At 43.4% G+C, this 16,664-nt stretch overlaps 1 protein-coding gene across 2 annotated transcripts; it reads right to left on the bottom strand.

The window, feature by feature from the left end:
• Window positions 1–1,918: 1,918 nt before the first annotated feature.
• On the bottom strand, window positions 1,919–15,364 carry LOC106612350 (nucleotidyltransferase MB21D2). Of its 2 annotated transcripts, none has more exons than XM_014213409.3 (2): window positions 14,241–15,212; window positions 1,919–5,181 (listed from the first exon to the last, which is right to left on the bottom strand). In XM_014213409.3, the coding sequence occupies exons 1-2, from the start codon at window positions 14,494–14,496 to the stop codon at window positions 3,917–3,919; spliced, it is 1,521 nt and encodes a 506-aa protein (XP_014068884.3). In that variant the 5' UTR covers window positions 14,497–15,212; the 3' UTR covers window positions 1,919–3,916. The 2 variants fall into 2 exon arrangements, 1 of the variants encoding a protein (XP_014068884.3); XR_014378847.1 differs by lacking the exon at window positions 1,919–5,181 and adding an exon at window positions 9,925–10,391 and having other exon boundaries at window positions 14,241–15,364.
• Window positions 15,365–16,664: the final 1,300 nt, after the last annotated feature.

The raw sequence follows: 16,664 nt of genomic DNA, 5'->3' as shown, positions 1-16,664 counted from the left end.
CTCCTTGCCTCCAAGTTTGTGCTGTAAAAGGTATTGGATGAATAGTTATATATCTACTAAGCCAAGTTGCTATATGGAGAGGCAGGACGTCTGAGATGGCAAGATGCTGAGGCTTCGGTTCTCTTCTTGTCTGACTGACTGAATCCCCTGGCTGCTACCGTGATGTTTCCTTCCCTATGAGACCAACGATGCTCCCTCCACTCCAGTCTTCCCGAACTGCTTCAATCAACCCTTCAGCCATCACTCTACATTTTACCCTATCTAAATCAACTTTTGTATTTCTTTTTTCTCTTTGTTTCCCTTTTTTTCAGTATATGGGATTCAGCTTTTAGCTGTGAACGTGTCCAATATCAAAAAACCTTACTATATGGATTGGAGGATATGATCCAAGGTTCTGGATTATCTCTGGCTTTCTCTCCTTCAATGCACTTTGAGAAGGATGTGAGGAGAGAGGATGAGTGGAATCGAGGAAAGACAATTGCGAAAGAGCCAAGTACTCAAAGGACAGCAGCTACCACAGCTTAAGACGGGTGAACACTACACTAACATCGCTGAGCCTCTCACAATCAACTCCTGATGTTGTTTTTGTCTGGCCAACCTAGTGGTGCACACACTAAACAATATGGCACAGACCGGGGTCACACACTACAAGATTCTTCACTTGGTCGTGAGGATTCTCGATACCACGCTGTCTCACGAAAATGATGTGATTAGATTTAACTTAGCTACAATGAGCTGTGGCTCAAAGCAGCCTCAAACGTTTTCCGTCAGACATTCCCGCTTGCCATATAGAGTTGAAATATCTAGCCAACATTTTGAATTGAATAGCATTGCTTGTGAACTTCAGAGCTGTAACGATTTGACACTTTGGCTTTAGTTATAGGTAAATACATACTAGTAGTAGTCATCGCTCCTGCTCGAGAGTCTACACATTCTGGGTGATGCAATGTCATCATCTCACTGGCTTCTTCTTTGGCAACCTCTCATTGGCTATTGCTGACCAGCGTTCTCAAAACGTGTTTTTGCAAATCTCACACTAAAAGAGCATTGCAGATTTTGTGCAGATAAAATCAAACATGTTTGTAAATATCGGGACATCTGGGACTGCTCAAAGAGAAGATTGGTAGCCCTCAGACTGCGTCTCTGAACCGCTCACATTAAACGAGCGTCGGTGACAGCAGTGTGCCCCAAGTAGGCAATGACATGGGGATTTTGACAGCTAAATTGTAGCCAAAATCGAGTAGTGTACACCCGGCTTTACATATCTGTGCCTACATGCACCTTATTCGGTCACATAAAGAAGCCAAAACCTATGTAATTACATTGCAGTTGAATACATAGCTACAACTTGTTATACAACTGTAATACCTGTTTGTGTCATGTACAATTGCAAGGATTTGTACAATAACTCACAACGGAGAGAGTTTGCATTCTTAATGCTGAGTGCCAAGCAGAAAGGCATCAGATCTCATTTTTTGAGTCTTTGGTATGACTCGATCTGGGATCGAACCCCCAACATTCCCATTTAGGACGGACACCAAGACAACCGAGTTGGTGTTTACAAATGTAATGCATTTAAAAATGTAAATGAGTGCACAAACTACAAATAGGTATACTGTAATGGCAGAACCTAGAACCATGCAAAGTGGGACCCATGTTTCATATCACAGTGAGATCATGTAATGCACGTCAAACTCATTCCACGGAGGACCGAGTCTCTGCGGGTTTTCGCTCCTCCCTTGTACTTGATTGATGAAATAAGGCCACTAGTTAGTAAGGAACTCCCCTCACCTGGTTGTCTAGGTCTTAATTGAAAGGAAACAATCAAAGTCCAGCTGACACTAGGCCCTCCATATAATAATTTTGTCACCCCTGATGTAACTGATATAATTTGGATACAAAGAGCCAGACAACAGTGTAGGATCCTGTACATCTTTATTCATCACACAAATTGATATTGTTTGCAACATACTGTATCATTAATGTGCATCAGACAAGCAACTGTTAAATGTTATACAACATCGTTTTGACAATTATTTTCAAGCAGTTTCTCTTTAGAGTTGTTGTTAAATATGTTTAATTATATTTTAGCTTGATTATAGTGTTACCATCTACAGAAAATTTAATTTGATCATTGGGGGGACTTGCTCTCCTTCTCATACTGTATGGTCACGTTTCAGGCTAACTACATTGCAGATATTGTATTGCATCAACCCATGGTCAATCGATTTGTACAGACAGGCATCAGATTGCTATATCATATGATGTGATATGACATCTCATATGATGTGATATGACAGCTATCCAGGCGTTGTGAGATTTCGCAGGCATCTGCAATGTAGTCAGCCCGGAATGCGGCCAGTATGCCGTTGGAAAGGCCAGTCCAGTGATTAGTCCGAATTGATGGTAAGGCAGTGTGTTTTTATTTTTTATTATTTAACTAGGCAAGTCAGTTAAGAACAAATTCTTATTTGCAATGACGGCTACCCCGGCCAAACCCAGACGACACTGGGCCAATTGTGCGCCGCCCTATGGGACTCCCAATCACGGCCGGATGTGACGCAGCCTGGATTCGAACCAGGGACTGCAGTGATGCTTCTTGCAATGAGATGCAGTGCCTTAGACCGCTGCGCCACTCGAGAGCAAATGATCCCTGCCGATGGTGAGGTTGCTCATTTGGTCCATGACAGGTTTGACTCAACAGGATTTGAAGAACCTCAGGCCACGCGATTCGTTGGTGCTGACAATGCCGCTGCCAGATTGGTCCATACAAATGATACAAGCAGGTTCCCACTGCTGTTTTACAATACTATGTACACAGTAGCTACGCCCATGTCCAATTAAAATACATAATTGTGTGTTTGTTCACTTAATTTGCATAACCAGTCAATCATAAAACATCTTCATAAGGTCAGCAGCAATATGGAAAATAAGAATCACAGTAAATGTTTCCGAGTTCCATATAACACAAACAAACAAAAGGACAAGGTCCCAGAGTTCTGGAATATCACAAATACGTAACAAATACACCATTTCACTGATCAGGAGTGTGTATGATGAGTGTTAGCACTTGTATGTGTGGTGTGGTGTGGTGTGGTGTAGAGTGGAGTGGAGTGGAGTGGAGTGGAGTGGAGTGGAGTGGAGTGGAGTGGAGTGGAGTGGTGTGGTGTGGTGTGGTGTGTGTGTGTGTGTGTGTGTTTTTGTTTACTAATTGCACTTGAGGATGAAGATATGTGAATCACATTGCCGGTTAGATATCTGCAGGTTTTTGGCATATTCTGGATACGTCTGTAACTGTTCACTATACACATAGGACATGGACATGAATGCACAGAGAATGTAAAGTTAGAAACATTTTGTCATTGCGATACAGCTTATTGGAATAACAACTCTAAACCAGTAGGTATTAATTCAGAGCATTTTGCCCAATAGAGAAAAAAAAAGACCATTGAAATTGCCTTCCTAAAAGATATGCAACATTTCAGACTTCACATCACAACTTCCACCATAACTGTGTGCCTCTACATTCTGTGCAAAATAATACCAATGTCCACACACACACATATCCACTCAACTCTCTTTATGTACAGTTATGGCGTTAGTACCATCAGTTCCCCTACAGGGACTAAGCCATTCCTTAACTTTCCGAGGAAAGACGCAGTACCTCTTCTTCCACCTGTTTCATGTAGTCCTGTAAAGGCCTTCTCAAGGTGACACGGCACTGTAGGGTTGGTGGGGTGTGGGGACAGGTAAACAAAATGGGAAGACACCATTGCACAAAAGCACCTCACAACGCTCTGTGGCAACCTTTACTTGGGAAACCGACTAATTTGACAACTCGACCGATCGATCTAGTCAAAGGGAGAATGGGTGATGTGGGGAGAGGAGAAGAATAGCTTTTTTCTATTTTGAAGTCTCAGAAGAACTTGTCGTCGATGCGGAAGTGCGGCCGCGTCACGTCATCGGGGTTGATGAACACCGAGATGGACTTTCCGGGGTTCTCCGTCACCAGCTGCTGCAGCTTCTTAGCCAAGCGGTCATCCGGCTGGTGCTCGCCGCCCGCGTCCGACTGTGGCGACGGCAGGTTTGAGGCACTGCCGCGCCAATGCAGTTCCAGGGTCAGTCGGTTGGCCGCCTTGGCGTGCTCAATGGTGGTGCGCAGGTGCTCGGCCGGGTCAGAGCGCACAGAGCTGAGCTTGCGGGCGTGGAGCATGGCCATCTCGTCCGACAGGTGCTCCAGCATGTTGCACTGTGGGATGAAGTAGTTGGGGCACATCTTGTTGACCAGGCAGTTCTGCAGGTCATCGATGAGGCCTAGCAGGAAGTGGGCTGAAAAGTCTTCCTGGGACAGGTAGGTGGCGGGGAGCCGATCGCAGGCCCACAACATCATGCTGCGCAGGTGGTAGGGGCTGATGGCCTTGGGCCTTGACAGCAGCTTGATAATGATGGCCTTGCACGCCTGGTAGGCCTGCATCAGGCTGGCCGAGATGCACTTCTTGAGCTGCACTTCGCTGCGGGCGAAAGACAGGCGCCACTCATTCTCCTTACGGCCCTTGTGGGAGCAGGCAGGCACCAGGTAGAAGCCGCTGATCACCTCCTCCTCTGTGATCTTGCCGTCCCAGAAGTGGTTCTCCATCAGCCAGCTCTGGGCCACCGCTGGCCATCCCTTGAAGGAGACCACAGGCATGATGTCATAGAGCATACGGCTGCTGCCCACGCCCAGGATGACGGAGATGATTGTGCCGTTCCGCTCCACCTTCTCCACGCGGGGCATGCCGCGCTGGGGCTTCTTCTGGATCTCCACCAGGACCACGCTGATGGACTCATAGAACCAGTCAGCCACCAGTGTGGGTGAGAAGAAGTAGTTGGTGGCGCCATTGATGTGGTCTACCACTGTGCAGCAGTCCTTCCACTTGTTGATGGTGCCCTCGTCGAAGAGGCGTAGGCTCAGCCACGAGTGGCACAGGGCTGAGTGGCGCATGTCCAGAGTGACCGGCTGGTTGCGGTCGTGCAGCTTGAGCGCAGGCACGAGGAGGGTAAAGTCCATGTCATAGTCGGTGCCGCGGGCGTAAACACTCAGCTCATCTAGGTCCATGTCGACCACGCCCTCCCTCACACCACCTGACAGCAGCAGGTACTCGTTGGCCACAGGGAGCTTCTGGTCCAGTTTCTGCACCATACCTGATGGGAGAAGAATAAAGGGGGATTAATAGTGGCCTGTGTGGTCCAGCGGTTAGAGTTGGCATGGGTTCGAATCCGGCCCACTGCCCGTTGACTCATCCTCCTCCTACCTTTCCTGTCTTTCCTTGCCTGTCCTATCTGTTCAATAAAAAGGACAAAAATACAAAAGGAGGGAGACTGTCCCACTCCTTAAAAAATAGGGGGATGAATAGACAGCATATAGCTAGCCTATGATTAGGTTTTAACAGTGCAAATTCTCTGTAATAAGGTAGCCTATGCTATTTCAAAGGAATGAGCATTACACCGAGGCCTGTACTCTGGAGCGGGATCGATTTGGAGGTGGAGGGTCCGTCATGGTCTGGGGCGGTGTGTCACAGCATCATCGGACTGAGCTTGTTGTCATTGCAGGCAATCTCAACGCTGTGCCTTACAGGGAAGACATCCCCCTCCCTCATGTGGTACCCTTCCTGCAGGCTCATCCTGACATGACCTTCCAGCATGGCAATGGCACCTGCCATACTGCTTGTTCTGTGCGTGATTTCCTGCAAGACAGGAATGTCAGTGTTCTGCCATGGCCGGCGAAGAGCCCTTATCTCAATCCCATTGAGCACGTCTGGGACCTGTAGGATTGGATGGTGAGGGCTAGGGCCATTCCCCCCCAGAAATGTCCAGAAACTTGCCTGTGCCTTGGTGGAAGTGTGGGGTAACATCTCACAGCAAGAACTGGCAAATCTGGTGCAGTCCATGAGGAGGAGATGCACTGCAGTACTTAATGCAGCTGGTGGCCACACCAGATACTGACTGTTCCTTTTGACTTTGACCCCCCCCTTTGTTCAGGGACACATTATTCAATTTTTGTTAGTCACATGTCTGTGGAACTTGTTCAGTTTATGTCTCAGTTGTTGAATCTTATGTTCATACAAATATTTACACGTTACGTTTGCTGAAAATAAACGCAGTTGACAGTGAGAGGACGTTTCTTTTTTGCTGAGTTTAGTTCCTTTTCATACATTTTTAACCTGTGAAATCAACATGGTTAAATTGACTCAATTAGTGCAGATTGAGCAGCTTGCTGTGGAACGGGTAAGATAGCTGTTTACATTTTTGATTAGTCAACTAAGTGCAGTCGCGAGATGTGACTGAAATTTCACAGGTGGGGAGAGAGCGGTGGACATGGAGGGGGCTTGGCTTGAGTCATGACATTTGTATTTGTAACTAAACATAACATCATTAACCAGTTCTCAAGATTTGAAAAAAAAAGGTATTGTCCCGGAACACTAGAGATCACTTTCATGCCCGGGTTTTGGTTTCGTTCCTCAAAATGTTTTGTTATTTTTCTGTTCTGTTCCCTGAACCGGTTCCAACCCGATACATGAAATAATATTAACACAGGCTAAATAAATCTCCCCTGTCATAGTCATCCTACCTTCCCATAACATTTCAGATGTAAAAAAATGACTGCCATTATCTTATGCATCGTTGGCTTCTGGGTTCTGTGTGCACTGCAGTGGACTGAGCTAGCCTAGCATGCTCCGTTAGCATCGGCTGAGTTTATTTATGTGGACTGCAGTGCTCTGTCTCTTTTTTCTCTCTTCCTCTTCACTCATTCCAAAAAGTGTCTGTTCCCTCTCAGCAGCCATAACCCCCAACATAAGAGACGGGCCCGAGTGGCTCAGCGCTGTGGTCTACTGTCACTGTTTGTTTGAGACACTGTGACTTTGGGACACTAAGCGCAAGAAGCTTAAGTGTGTAGGCCTACAGTGCAAGTGTGTGTGTGGGTGTGGGCTTGTATTACTGTCCTTGAGGGTACCGTAAATCCCTAAAAGTCCCCACAAGGGTAGTAAAACCAGGAAAATTGTCCCTCGTGGGGCCATTTCCTAGGTCTCCATGAGGACGAAGACTATTTTAAGTTTAGGGGTTAGCTTTAGGTTTAAAGTTACAATTTGAGTTAGGGTTAAGAGTGCGGGTAAGGATTAGGCTTATGGAAAATAGGATTTTGAATGGAAATAAATGTTAGGTCCTTACAAGGACAGTAAAACATATGATGTGTGTGTGTGTGTGTGTGTGTGAGAGAGAGAGAGAGAGAGAGAAAGAGAGAGACTGTGCTACTGTGAGTCTGTGTGTGTGTGAGACTGTGTGTGTCAGTCTGCTACTCTTTTTGTATCTTTTGCTCACATCATCTGAGTGAGTTTTCATGGTGTCCAGTTTTCTGCACTGCTGCTGAAACAGTACACCACCACAACAGTTAGCCTAATATGCCAGTCAAATCAAAGTTATTCAAGTTAGTGCAGTGATATTCAAACTTTTTCAGCGGGGACCCTATTTCTTCCTGCAAAAATGTAGATTTTTATATCAACAAAAAAACTTACATTCATTACATTTTAATGAAACCAATAAATACATTTACTCAAAAAATATTTATTTTTCATCTTTCTCAAAAACGTTTGTATATTGTCCCATACAATGATTTGTCATCTTAATTGTTTTATAAAAAAATGGTGACCCCACTAAGGGTCATGACCAGACTTTGAATGCCACTGAGTTAGTGGGCACGTTTGAGTGATAAGTCTAAAGAAACCGACTAGACGAAAGCCGAGGAGTGAAGTCAGGGGAGGTTCAACCGTGATAGCCGAGCACTAACTTGGTTTTCCAACAGCAAGTCTCAGATCAACATGGCAGTGTTGACATTGTTAATAAAAGTTTTTCTTGTCGAAATAAATATGTCACCAACCACCATATCACACACTCACAAATGGAATTGTGTGTGTTCATTGTACAATGAATTATTAAGAGAGAATCAAATATCACATTAATTTGTATATCCACTGCTATATATGAAACGCGGCAAAGTTAGTTCCTGTTTCAGCCATGTCATAGGGTGGCACACAATTGGCCCAGCGTCGTCCGGGTTAAGAGAGGGTTTGGCCGGGGGGCTTTACTTGGCTCATCACGCTCTAGCACCTCCTTGTGGCGGGTCGGGCGACTGCAGGCTGACTCTGGTTGACAGTCGAAAGGTGTTTCCTCCAACACATTGGTGCGGCTGGCTTCCGGGTTAAGCAGGCAGGTGTTAAGAAGCGCGGTTTGGCGGGTCATGTTTTGGAGGACACATGACTTGACCTTCGAGCCCATTGGGAAGTTGCGGCGCTGAGACAAGATCGAAATTGGGGAGAAAAGGGGGGTTAAAAAATATGACATCTTATTCTGGTCGCAATTGATACCTCTATCTGACCACCTCGTCATAATTCTGACCACTAAATTGTGTTATAAACTCATCAAAAAAATAAAACGTCCCTTTTTCAGGACCCTGTCTTTCAAAGATAATTCGTAAAATTCCAAATAACTTCACAGATCTTCATTGTAAAGGGTTTAAACACTGTTTCCCATGCTTGTTCAATGAACCATAAACAATTAATGAACATGCACCTGTGGAACGGTCATTAAGAAACTAACAGCTTACAGACGGTAGGCAATTAAGGTCACAGTTATGAAAACTTAGGACACGAAAGAGGCCTATCTACTGACTCTGAAAAACATAACAAGAAAGATGCCCAGGGTCCCTGCTCATCTACGTGAACATGCCTTAGGCATGCTGCAAAGAGGCATGAGGACTGCAAATGTGGCCAGAGCTATAAATTGCAATGTCCGTACTGTGAGATGCCTAAAACAGAGCAACAGGGAGACAGAACGGACAACTGATTGTCCTCGCAGTGGCAGACCACGTGTAACAACACCTGCACAGGATAGGTACATCCAAACATCACACCTACGGGACAGGTACAGGATGGCAACAACAACTGCCCGAGTTACACCAGGAAAGCACAATCCCTCCATCAGTGCTCAGACTGTCCGCAATAGCCTGAGAAAGGCTGGACTGAGGGCTTGTAGGCCTGTTGTAAGACAGGTCCTCACCAGACATCACCGGCAACAATGTCACCTATGGGCACAAACCCACCGTCGCTGGACCAGACAGGACTGGCAAAAAGTGCTCTTCACTGACGAGTCGTGGTTTTGTCTCACCAGGGGTGATGGTCGGATTCGCGTTTATCGTCGAATGAATGAGCGTTACACCGAGGCCTGTACTCTGGAGCGGGATCGATTTGGAGGTGGAGGGTCCGTCATGGTCTGGGGCGGTGTGTCACAGCATCATCGGACTGAGCTTGTTGTCATTGCAGGCAATCTCAACGCTGTGCCTTACAGGGAAGACATCCTCCTCCCTCATGGGGTACCCTTCCTGCAGGCTCATCCTGACATGACTCTCCAGCATGAAAATGCCACCAGCCATACTGCTTGTTCTGTGCGTGATTTCCTGCAAGACAGGAATGTCAGTGTTCTGCCATGGCCAGCGAGGAGCCCTTATCTCAATCCCATTGAGCACATCTGGGACCTGTTGGATCGGAGGGCGAGGGCTAGGGCCATTCCCCCCAGAAATGTCCGGAAACTTGCAGGTGCCTTGGTGGAAGAGTGGGTTAACATCTCACAGCAAGAACTGGCAAATCTGGTGCAGTCCATGAGGAGGAGATGCACTGCAGTACTTAATGCAGCTGGTGGCCACACCAGATACTGACTGTTACTTTTGACTTTGACCCCCCCCCCCTTTGTTCAGGGACACATTATTCAATTTATGTTAGTCACATGTCTGTGGAACTTGTTCAGTTCATCTCTCAGTTGTTGAATCTTGTTATGTTCATACAAATATTTACACATGTTAAGTTTGCTGAAAATAAAAGCAGTTGACAGTGAGAGGACGTTTATTTTTTTGCTCAGTTTATTATGTAGACTACAGGTCATGGTTAAGACCTCATCACAACCTGATAATAACCACCTGACTACAGCTTATTACCTACTGTAAAAAGGATTGCAAAGGATAAAGTTGGATATTGAAAACCTTGTTCATTACATTTCTATTTGTTTCCATAGGCACCAATTAAAGTTTCAATCTGCAACATATTCTTACATTTAAAATAGATCAAGCAATGGCAAAAAAACAATCTACATCACAATTCTTTGCAAATCTGCACAGTAATTGTTTCATAATTAACCCACAGACATTACATGCATAGAAAGACTGGGACAGAGTATATAAATGCACATTGGGATTTTTATGAATGCCTAATAAGAGTGGTGTAATCGGGTAGATCCTCATCGAGGACCGCAGAGAAGGCGATCTGCAGCATAGTGGCCCTCTTGAATAGTGGTGTGATGGGTCAGATCTGCAGTGAAGAGAATCAGCACATTACAAATTTATCAATTTCAGATTTTGAAAGAAAACTAGAAAAATACTTTCCTGAAAACTTTGTGGACTCAGCTGGCTAAAAGTATTTCCATGGTACTAGTTGAAGAAGTCTGTTACAGTTATAGCTTAGAGAGGTCTTAAAAAAAGAGCAACTTGCTCATATACATACTTTGCATCCTCCTCCACCACAGCGATCTGGGACATATTTTAGGACTTTACGGAGGGCCAGGCCCGTAACACATCAACCTTCTGAGTTTCCAGGCTTTTCATGACACTTACTGTAAGCATTTTGCACACGTTTTCTAAAGTTATTGTGATCATCATCACTCTGTCCGTCTCTCCCACACACATACACAGACAGAGAGACAGACAGCAACACCGTCATTAGCTAAACAGATTTCAAAATGTCAAAATGCTAGCTAGCTGCAGGAGGTAAAAATGTTAACTTACCATGTCCATGGAAGATTAGCTAGAGCTAATGTTAGCTAGCTAAAATTAGCCAGCTAGCAAAACATTCCTTGAAGTTCTTCTCCCCAACAAACCGCCGCCTTACTTACAAAAGTAAAACAAGAATGCAGGAGAATGTTATCCTGTTAGGGCTAGGGGGCAGTATTGACACGGCTGGATAAAAAACGTACCCGATTTAATCTGGTTACTACTCCTGCCCAGTAACTAGAATATGCATATAATTATTGGCTTTGGATAGAAAACACCCTAAAGTTTCTAAAACTGTTTGAATGGTGTCTGTGAGTATAACAGAACTCATATGGCAGGCAAAAACCTGAGAAGATTTCATGCAGGAAGTGGCCTGTCTGACAAGGTGTCGTTCTTCTTGCCTCTGTTTATTGAAGACTGAGGATCTCTGCTATAACGTGACACTTCCTACGGCTCCCATAGGCTCTCAGAAGGCGGCAAAAAGCTGAATCGTGGCTTTGCAGGCTCTGGCTGAAAAAAAGTAGCGCGTTTGGGTAGTGGCTGGTTACAGTACTGTGAGACTCAGGCGCGTGCCCGCGTCGACCGAATGCTTTGTTTTCTTTCCTCTGTTTACCTAAACGCAGATTCCCGGTCGGAATATTATCGTTTTTTTACGAGAAAAATGGCATAAAAATGGATTTTAAACAGCGGTTCACATGCTTCGAAGTACGGTAATGGAATATTTAGAATTTTTTGGTCACGAATTGCGCCATGCTCGTGACCCTTATTTACACTTCGGATAGTGTCTTGAACGCACGAACAAAACGCCGCTATTTGGATATAACGATGGATTATTTTGGACCAAACCAACATTTGTTATTGAAGTAGCAGTCCTGGGAGTGCATTCTGACGAAGAACATCAAAGGTAATCAAACTTTTGTAATAGTAAATCTGACTTTGGTCAGGCTAAACTTGGTGGGTGTCTAAATAGCTCGCCGTGATGGCTGGGCTATCTACTGAGAATATTGCAAAATGTGCTTTCACCGAAAAGCTATTTTAAAATCGGACACCTCGATTGCACAAAGGAGTTCTGTATCTATAATTCTTAAAATAATTGTTATGTTTTTTGTGAAAGTTTATCGTGAGTAATTTAGTAAATTCACCGGAGGTTTGCGGGGGGTATGCAAGTTCTGAACGTCACATGCTAATGTAAAAAGCTGGTTTTTGATATAAATATGAACTTGATTGAACAAAACATGCATGTATTGTATAACATAATGTCCTAGGTGTGTCATCTGATGAAGATCATCAAAGGTTAGTGCTGCATTTAGCTGTCTTCTGGGTTTTTGTGACATTATATGCTAGCTTGAAAAATGGGTGTGTGATTATTTCTGGCTGGGTACTCTGCTGACATAATCTAATGTTTTGCTTTCGTTGTAAAGCCTTTTTGAAATCGGACAGTGTGGTTAGATTATTGAGAGTCTTGTCTTTAAAATGGTGTAAAATAGTCATATGTTTGAGAAATTGAAGTAATAGCATTTCTAAGGTATTTGAAAATCGCGCCACAGGATTACACTGGCTGTTGCGTAGGTGGGACGATTTCGTCCCGCCTAGCCCAGAGAGGTTATCGAAGTTTTTTGTGCACATTTCAAAGCTGTCATTGTTTTCCAGCTGTGTTGTTGTGTAACCTACCGGGCGCTCTGTCCCAATGACACTTGAGCAATGTGCTTGATTGCTCAAGCTGCCTGCACCGCGCACAGAGATCTATTGCAGCTAGCACCGATTCCAATCAACATTTTTGTTGGAACAGATATGCCTACCTCCTCATTTAGCTACTGACATTAAAATAACAATGCGTGCAGTAATTTGAATTGCTGAAAAGCTTTAAGGGACAGTACAATTGTCAGGGTCAAATTCAGGTGGAATAATGTTTAAATAAATGGAATAAATATAGGGGTTTGTAAATCCTGGTGGATTGTAGTAGGATATTGAAATAAAATACATAGGCCTATGTGTTTTTTTGTTAAATTCTGAAAACGAATTTAGTTACTCTAAAAAATCTAAATTGCATTCAGTGGAACAGAAGAAAATGCACAGTACAATAAACAAACGGTTACCATTAAAAGCCACACACAGCAAGCTACCAGATATTATTCATTTAAAAAACATTATTTCATTGTACTGAAGTTTTACTGTATTTTAACGGCAGTACATTTTTGTAAGGGTAAGCATATACTATATTATAGTGCATGTTTATCTTACATGCTGGTAGCCTAGAACAAATATTATGGAAGTGAATGTGCACTTTTCTATTTGGTGGACTGAAACTACGAAAAGCATTGCCATAGCCTGTACTAAAATCAAAAGCATTTAAAGCATAGATCCTCTAAATTAGGAACCATCTCCGATAGCTATAGGGCCGCAGAGACTGTCACACATTTTAGCTTGCTAATGACCTAGCAAATTCGATGCCTTGGAGGTGAAATATAAAACATGTTTTATTAACTGGTATTTCATCACCTGCCGGATAAAAACGTAAAATGGCCCTACTCCTGAAAAAGTTAATCGGACCGGACAAACTGAAGAGGACTCGGCCCGAGTACCATTAGCCCAAGGTAATATGATTATACCGGACTCGGGAAGAGCTCCGCCCGCATGAAGCCCCCCGAGTCCAAGTCTGAAACGGAATAGGCCCAGCTTCTTGACTGGGTCCATGAGACCCTAACCCGCTTTGGTGTGCTCTGCCAGCTGTTATTTGCCAACTGTTCTAAACTGAATCATGCAAACCCTTCTGAAAAAGAACATTACTCCAATTTGTATAATTGTAATGGTTCCAGTGTCATATATTCAATGGGTGCATGGCCCACAAACACTAGGCACATGTTTATTAATTGAGTAGCATTTAGATAACTGGTCAGTAGTTCGATCAGATTAATACATATTTTTCATGACATCATGAAAAAAACGTATTTTGGATGAAATCTGGTTGTTATATGGGTATAAAACCTCCCGACCAGATTTCAACCACGCCGTATGCCCTCGAGCATTGGTAATCACAGACAGTTTGCAGGCAGTGCAGCCCTATGAATGATGTAAGACTAAAATAATGAATTATTATATTGTTCAATTTATCTAGGACTGGACAATGATGGGTCAGAGACTAGATAGATATTCGGGATTTATAGTCAGCCTCTTGATTTGATCTCTGATAGATTTGAAACAGCACACAGCACAACAGCACACTTGCTTTTATTATTGCATCCATTCACCACTGATCAAGCTAGCGGACTGTAGTTGTTAATTGAGAATTGTCATAAATACGTTTCGCATAATACATTTTTTAAAAATCTGCCTCATTCTAGGTTAAAATGTCAGCTAAACAGACGTGATTTTCCCACCCACAATCTCTTACCGAGCATGGAAAAAATGAAATCCTTGGCGGTGTGAATCTCGAGCGCTCGCTGGTCGTCATATTCTCGCTGATCGTGTTTACTAAATTCCAGAATCATTCGGTTCAAATCCTCGATTCTTGCCCCGGACCTGAAATCGAGCTCGGGGTAGCTTGGCATGATCTTGTTGTTATTGTTCGTGGAGCTGGGAGTCGCAGTGGGGCTGTTTCCCAAGCTATTTACGGACCCAGCCCGGCTGGTTAGCGCAGGGGCCGCCATGTTTGCAAGAAAAAAACTGCAATGTGAACGCAGGCGTCCCAAGGCCCCACACTGGCTACTTCGGCTTCAGTTCAGGACATCGGCCGCTGCTTGCACCAAACAAATCGGATGTCCTTTAAATTTTATGCGGGGTGTGCAAAGTGCACTCAACAGCTGGCTGTGGTTCAATGACTGTTGGGGATGGCTGTCGAATCGTAGGCAAAGTAATTGTCATAGCTAGTGTGAGAGTGATGAAGTCAAGTCGATGATGGTGCTGATGACGCTAGCCGAATCAGCTCCTCCAGAGCGACGAGGGAATTGCACTGGCACACGTATGTAGCTGATACGTTGCCCAGCCTATTATCTGACATCTGTTTGGAAGACCTTCTTCGTTAAAGTTTTATGTTAGACTACACCTATTGGTGTATTGCCGCCAACTACTACACGGGGTATTGAAACAAAACAAAACAAAAATACTATTCCATTGATGGTTGTTTGAATACATAAAACTACCATCCCACTCCTTCAGTCACATTCAAATAACGTCCTTACACAGGCTCAGGTGCCCGTGAGGACGGAGCATTAATCGAAAGGATTCCTTGTAACGCTCAGCCGCACTCACAATGATGCCTATTTTCCCCGATTTCCTCTCCTTTTGCGCTGTGCAGTTCATAACCAAATTAAAAGTCCAGGTTCTTAACATGCAACATGTCACCGAGGTAAAGACAGTTTGAAGTTGGATATTCGCGCTTTCAAACCACTTGAGCCACAGACTCCAAATAAGTGTCATGATGTTGGAAAAATTGCACACAACATTGCACAGGTCATATTTTCACGATTTGGACATTAATTCGCTTTCCAAAGCTGATAAACATGTGGAAATGTAAACGGCATTTTGTATTCCTAGTTGAATTAGTTAGGGAGTGTAAACAAAGTACAAACTTTTTTTACATTCGAATTTCAATAGCTCCTTGGTCATGTGCCCTACTTGACTCAAAGAAGGTTCAGAATGTCCACTGACCACTCTTCTATATTGCACACCCTTTAGTTTATGCATTTTCATCTCATGATTTTACATTAATTTTACATTTTTTTTAAATGTCAATAGCTCCTTGGTCATGTGACCTAATGACTTCAAACGAGGTTCAGAATGTACACTCAGTGAGCCTACACATTGCACACCCTTTAGTTTGTCCATTTTCATCTCACAAGATTTGACATTAATTTTTCCAAATTAAAAATGTCAATAGCTCATTGGTCATGTGACCTAATGACTTCAAACAAGGTTCAGAATGTCCAATGACTGCCCTTCTATATTGCACATCCTTTAGTTTGTCAATTTTCATCTCACACGTTTTTACATAAATTTTTACAATTTTAAAATTTCAATAGCTCCTTGGTCATGTGACCTAGTGACTTCAAACAAGGTTCAGAATATCCACTCAGTGGGCCTACACATTGCACACCCTTTAGTTTGTCCATTTTAATCTCGCATGATTTTACATGAATTTTTCAGAATCTAGAATTTCAATAGCTCCTTGGTCATGTGACCTAGTGACCTCAAACAAGGTTCAGAATGTCCACTGACAATGCCTTCATATCTCACTCTGATGTTTGTCTACTTTCCTCTCACGCTATTAGACTTAAATCTGTAAGCTTTACAGGCCATCTACACCAAAAAAATAAAATAGAGTTTTTGACCTAATTGTCACATAACAGCTAATTATTGAAAATATAACTATCAAACCTGCATTAAAAAGACCCCGCAGCTGAAGGTGTCCTGCTATATGGTGTGAGTTATTTCCCCTCCTTTCCATCTTTTCCATGGCAGGATCTTCTCATTTTGAAGTACTCTCTTTTTTATGTAAACATAATGGAATTCTGATTAGTTATAGGCAAATGAATACACAAGCCAAATTTGTATGCTGTTTTCCTTATCACTATAATCTAGTAGTAATTTAGTAGTAGAGGTAATTTCCTTAATGCCCCATTCTACACACAGCCTAAATTATAGGCACTGAACCATTTACAGGACAATAATAAAAGTAGCATATAGGAAAAAAAGAAGAAAAAAAAGAAAAATAGTGGTTCCAACCCTATCACAGAGTGAATAAATGTAGAGCGTTTGTAGACTTTAAGAAAAATATATTAAGTGACAGTTTCATTAGTATGTGCTTAAAGAAAGTCAT

Source organism: Salmo salar, chromosome 09 (assembly GCF_965601325.2).
Source record: "Salmo salar chromosome 09, fSalSal1, whole genome shotgun sequence".
Taxonomy (NCBI): domain Eukaryota; kingdom Metazoa; phylum Chordata; class Actinopteri; order Salmoniformes; family Salmonidae; genus Salmo; species Salmo salar.
The sequence above is the reverse complement of the archived record's forward strand: the minus strand, read 5'-3'. Positions and strand labels throughout refer to the sequence as shown.

Coding starts and splice junctions, on each gene's coding strand:
- LOC106612350 (XM_014213409.3), bottom strand. CDS start 14,496: ATGGCGGCCCCTGCGCTAACCAGCCGGGCTGGGTCCGTAAATAGCTTG. Junction 5,182..14,240: donor TTTCATTTTTTCCATGCTCG/GTAAGAGATTGT, acceptor TTCTCCCATCAG/GTATGGTGCAGAAACTGGAC.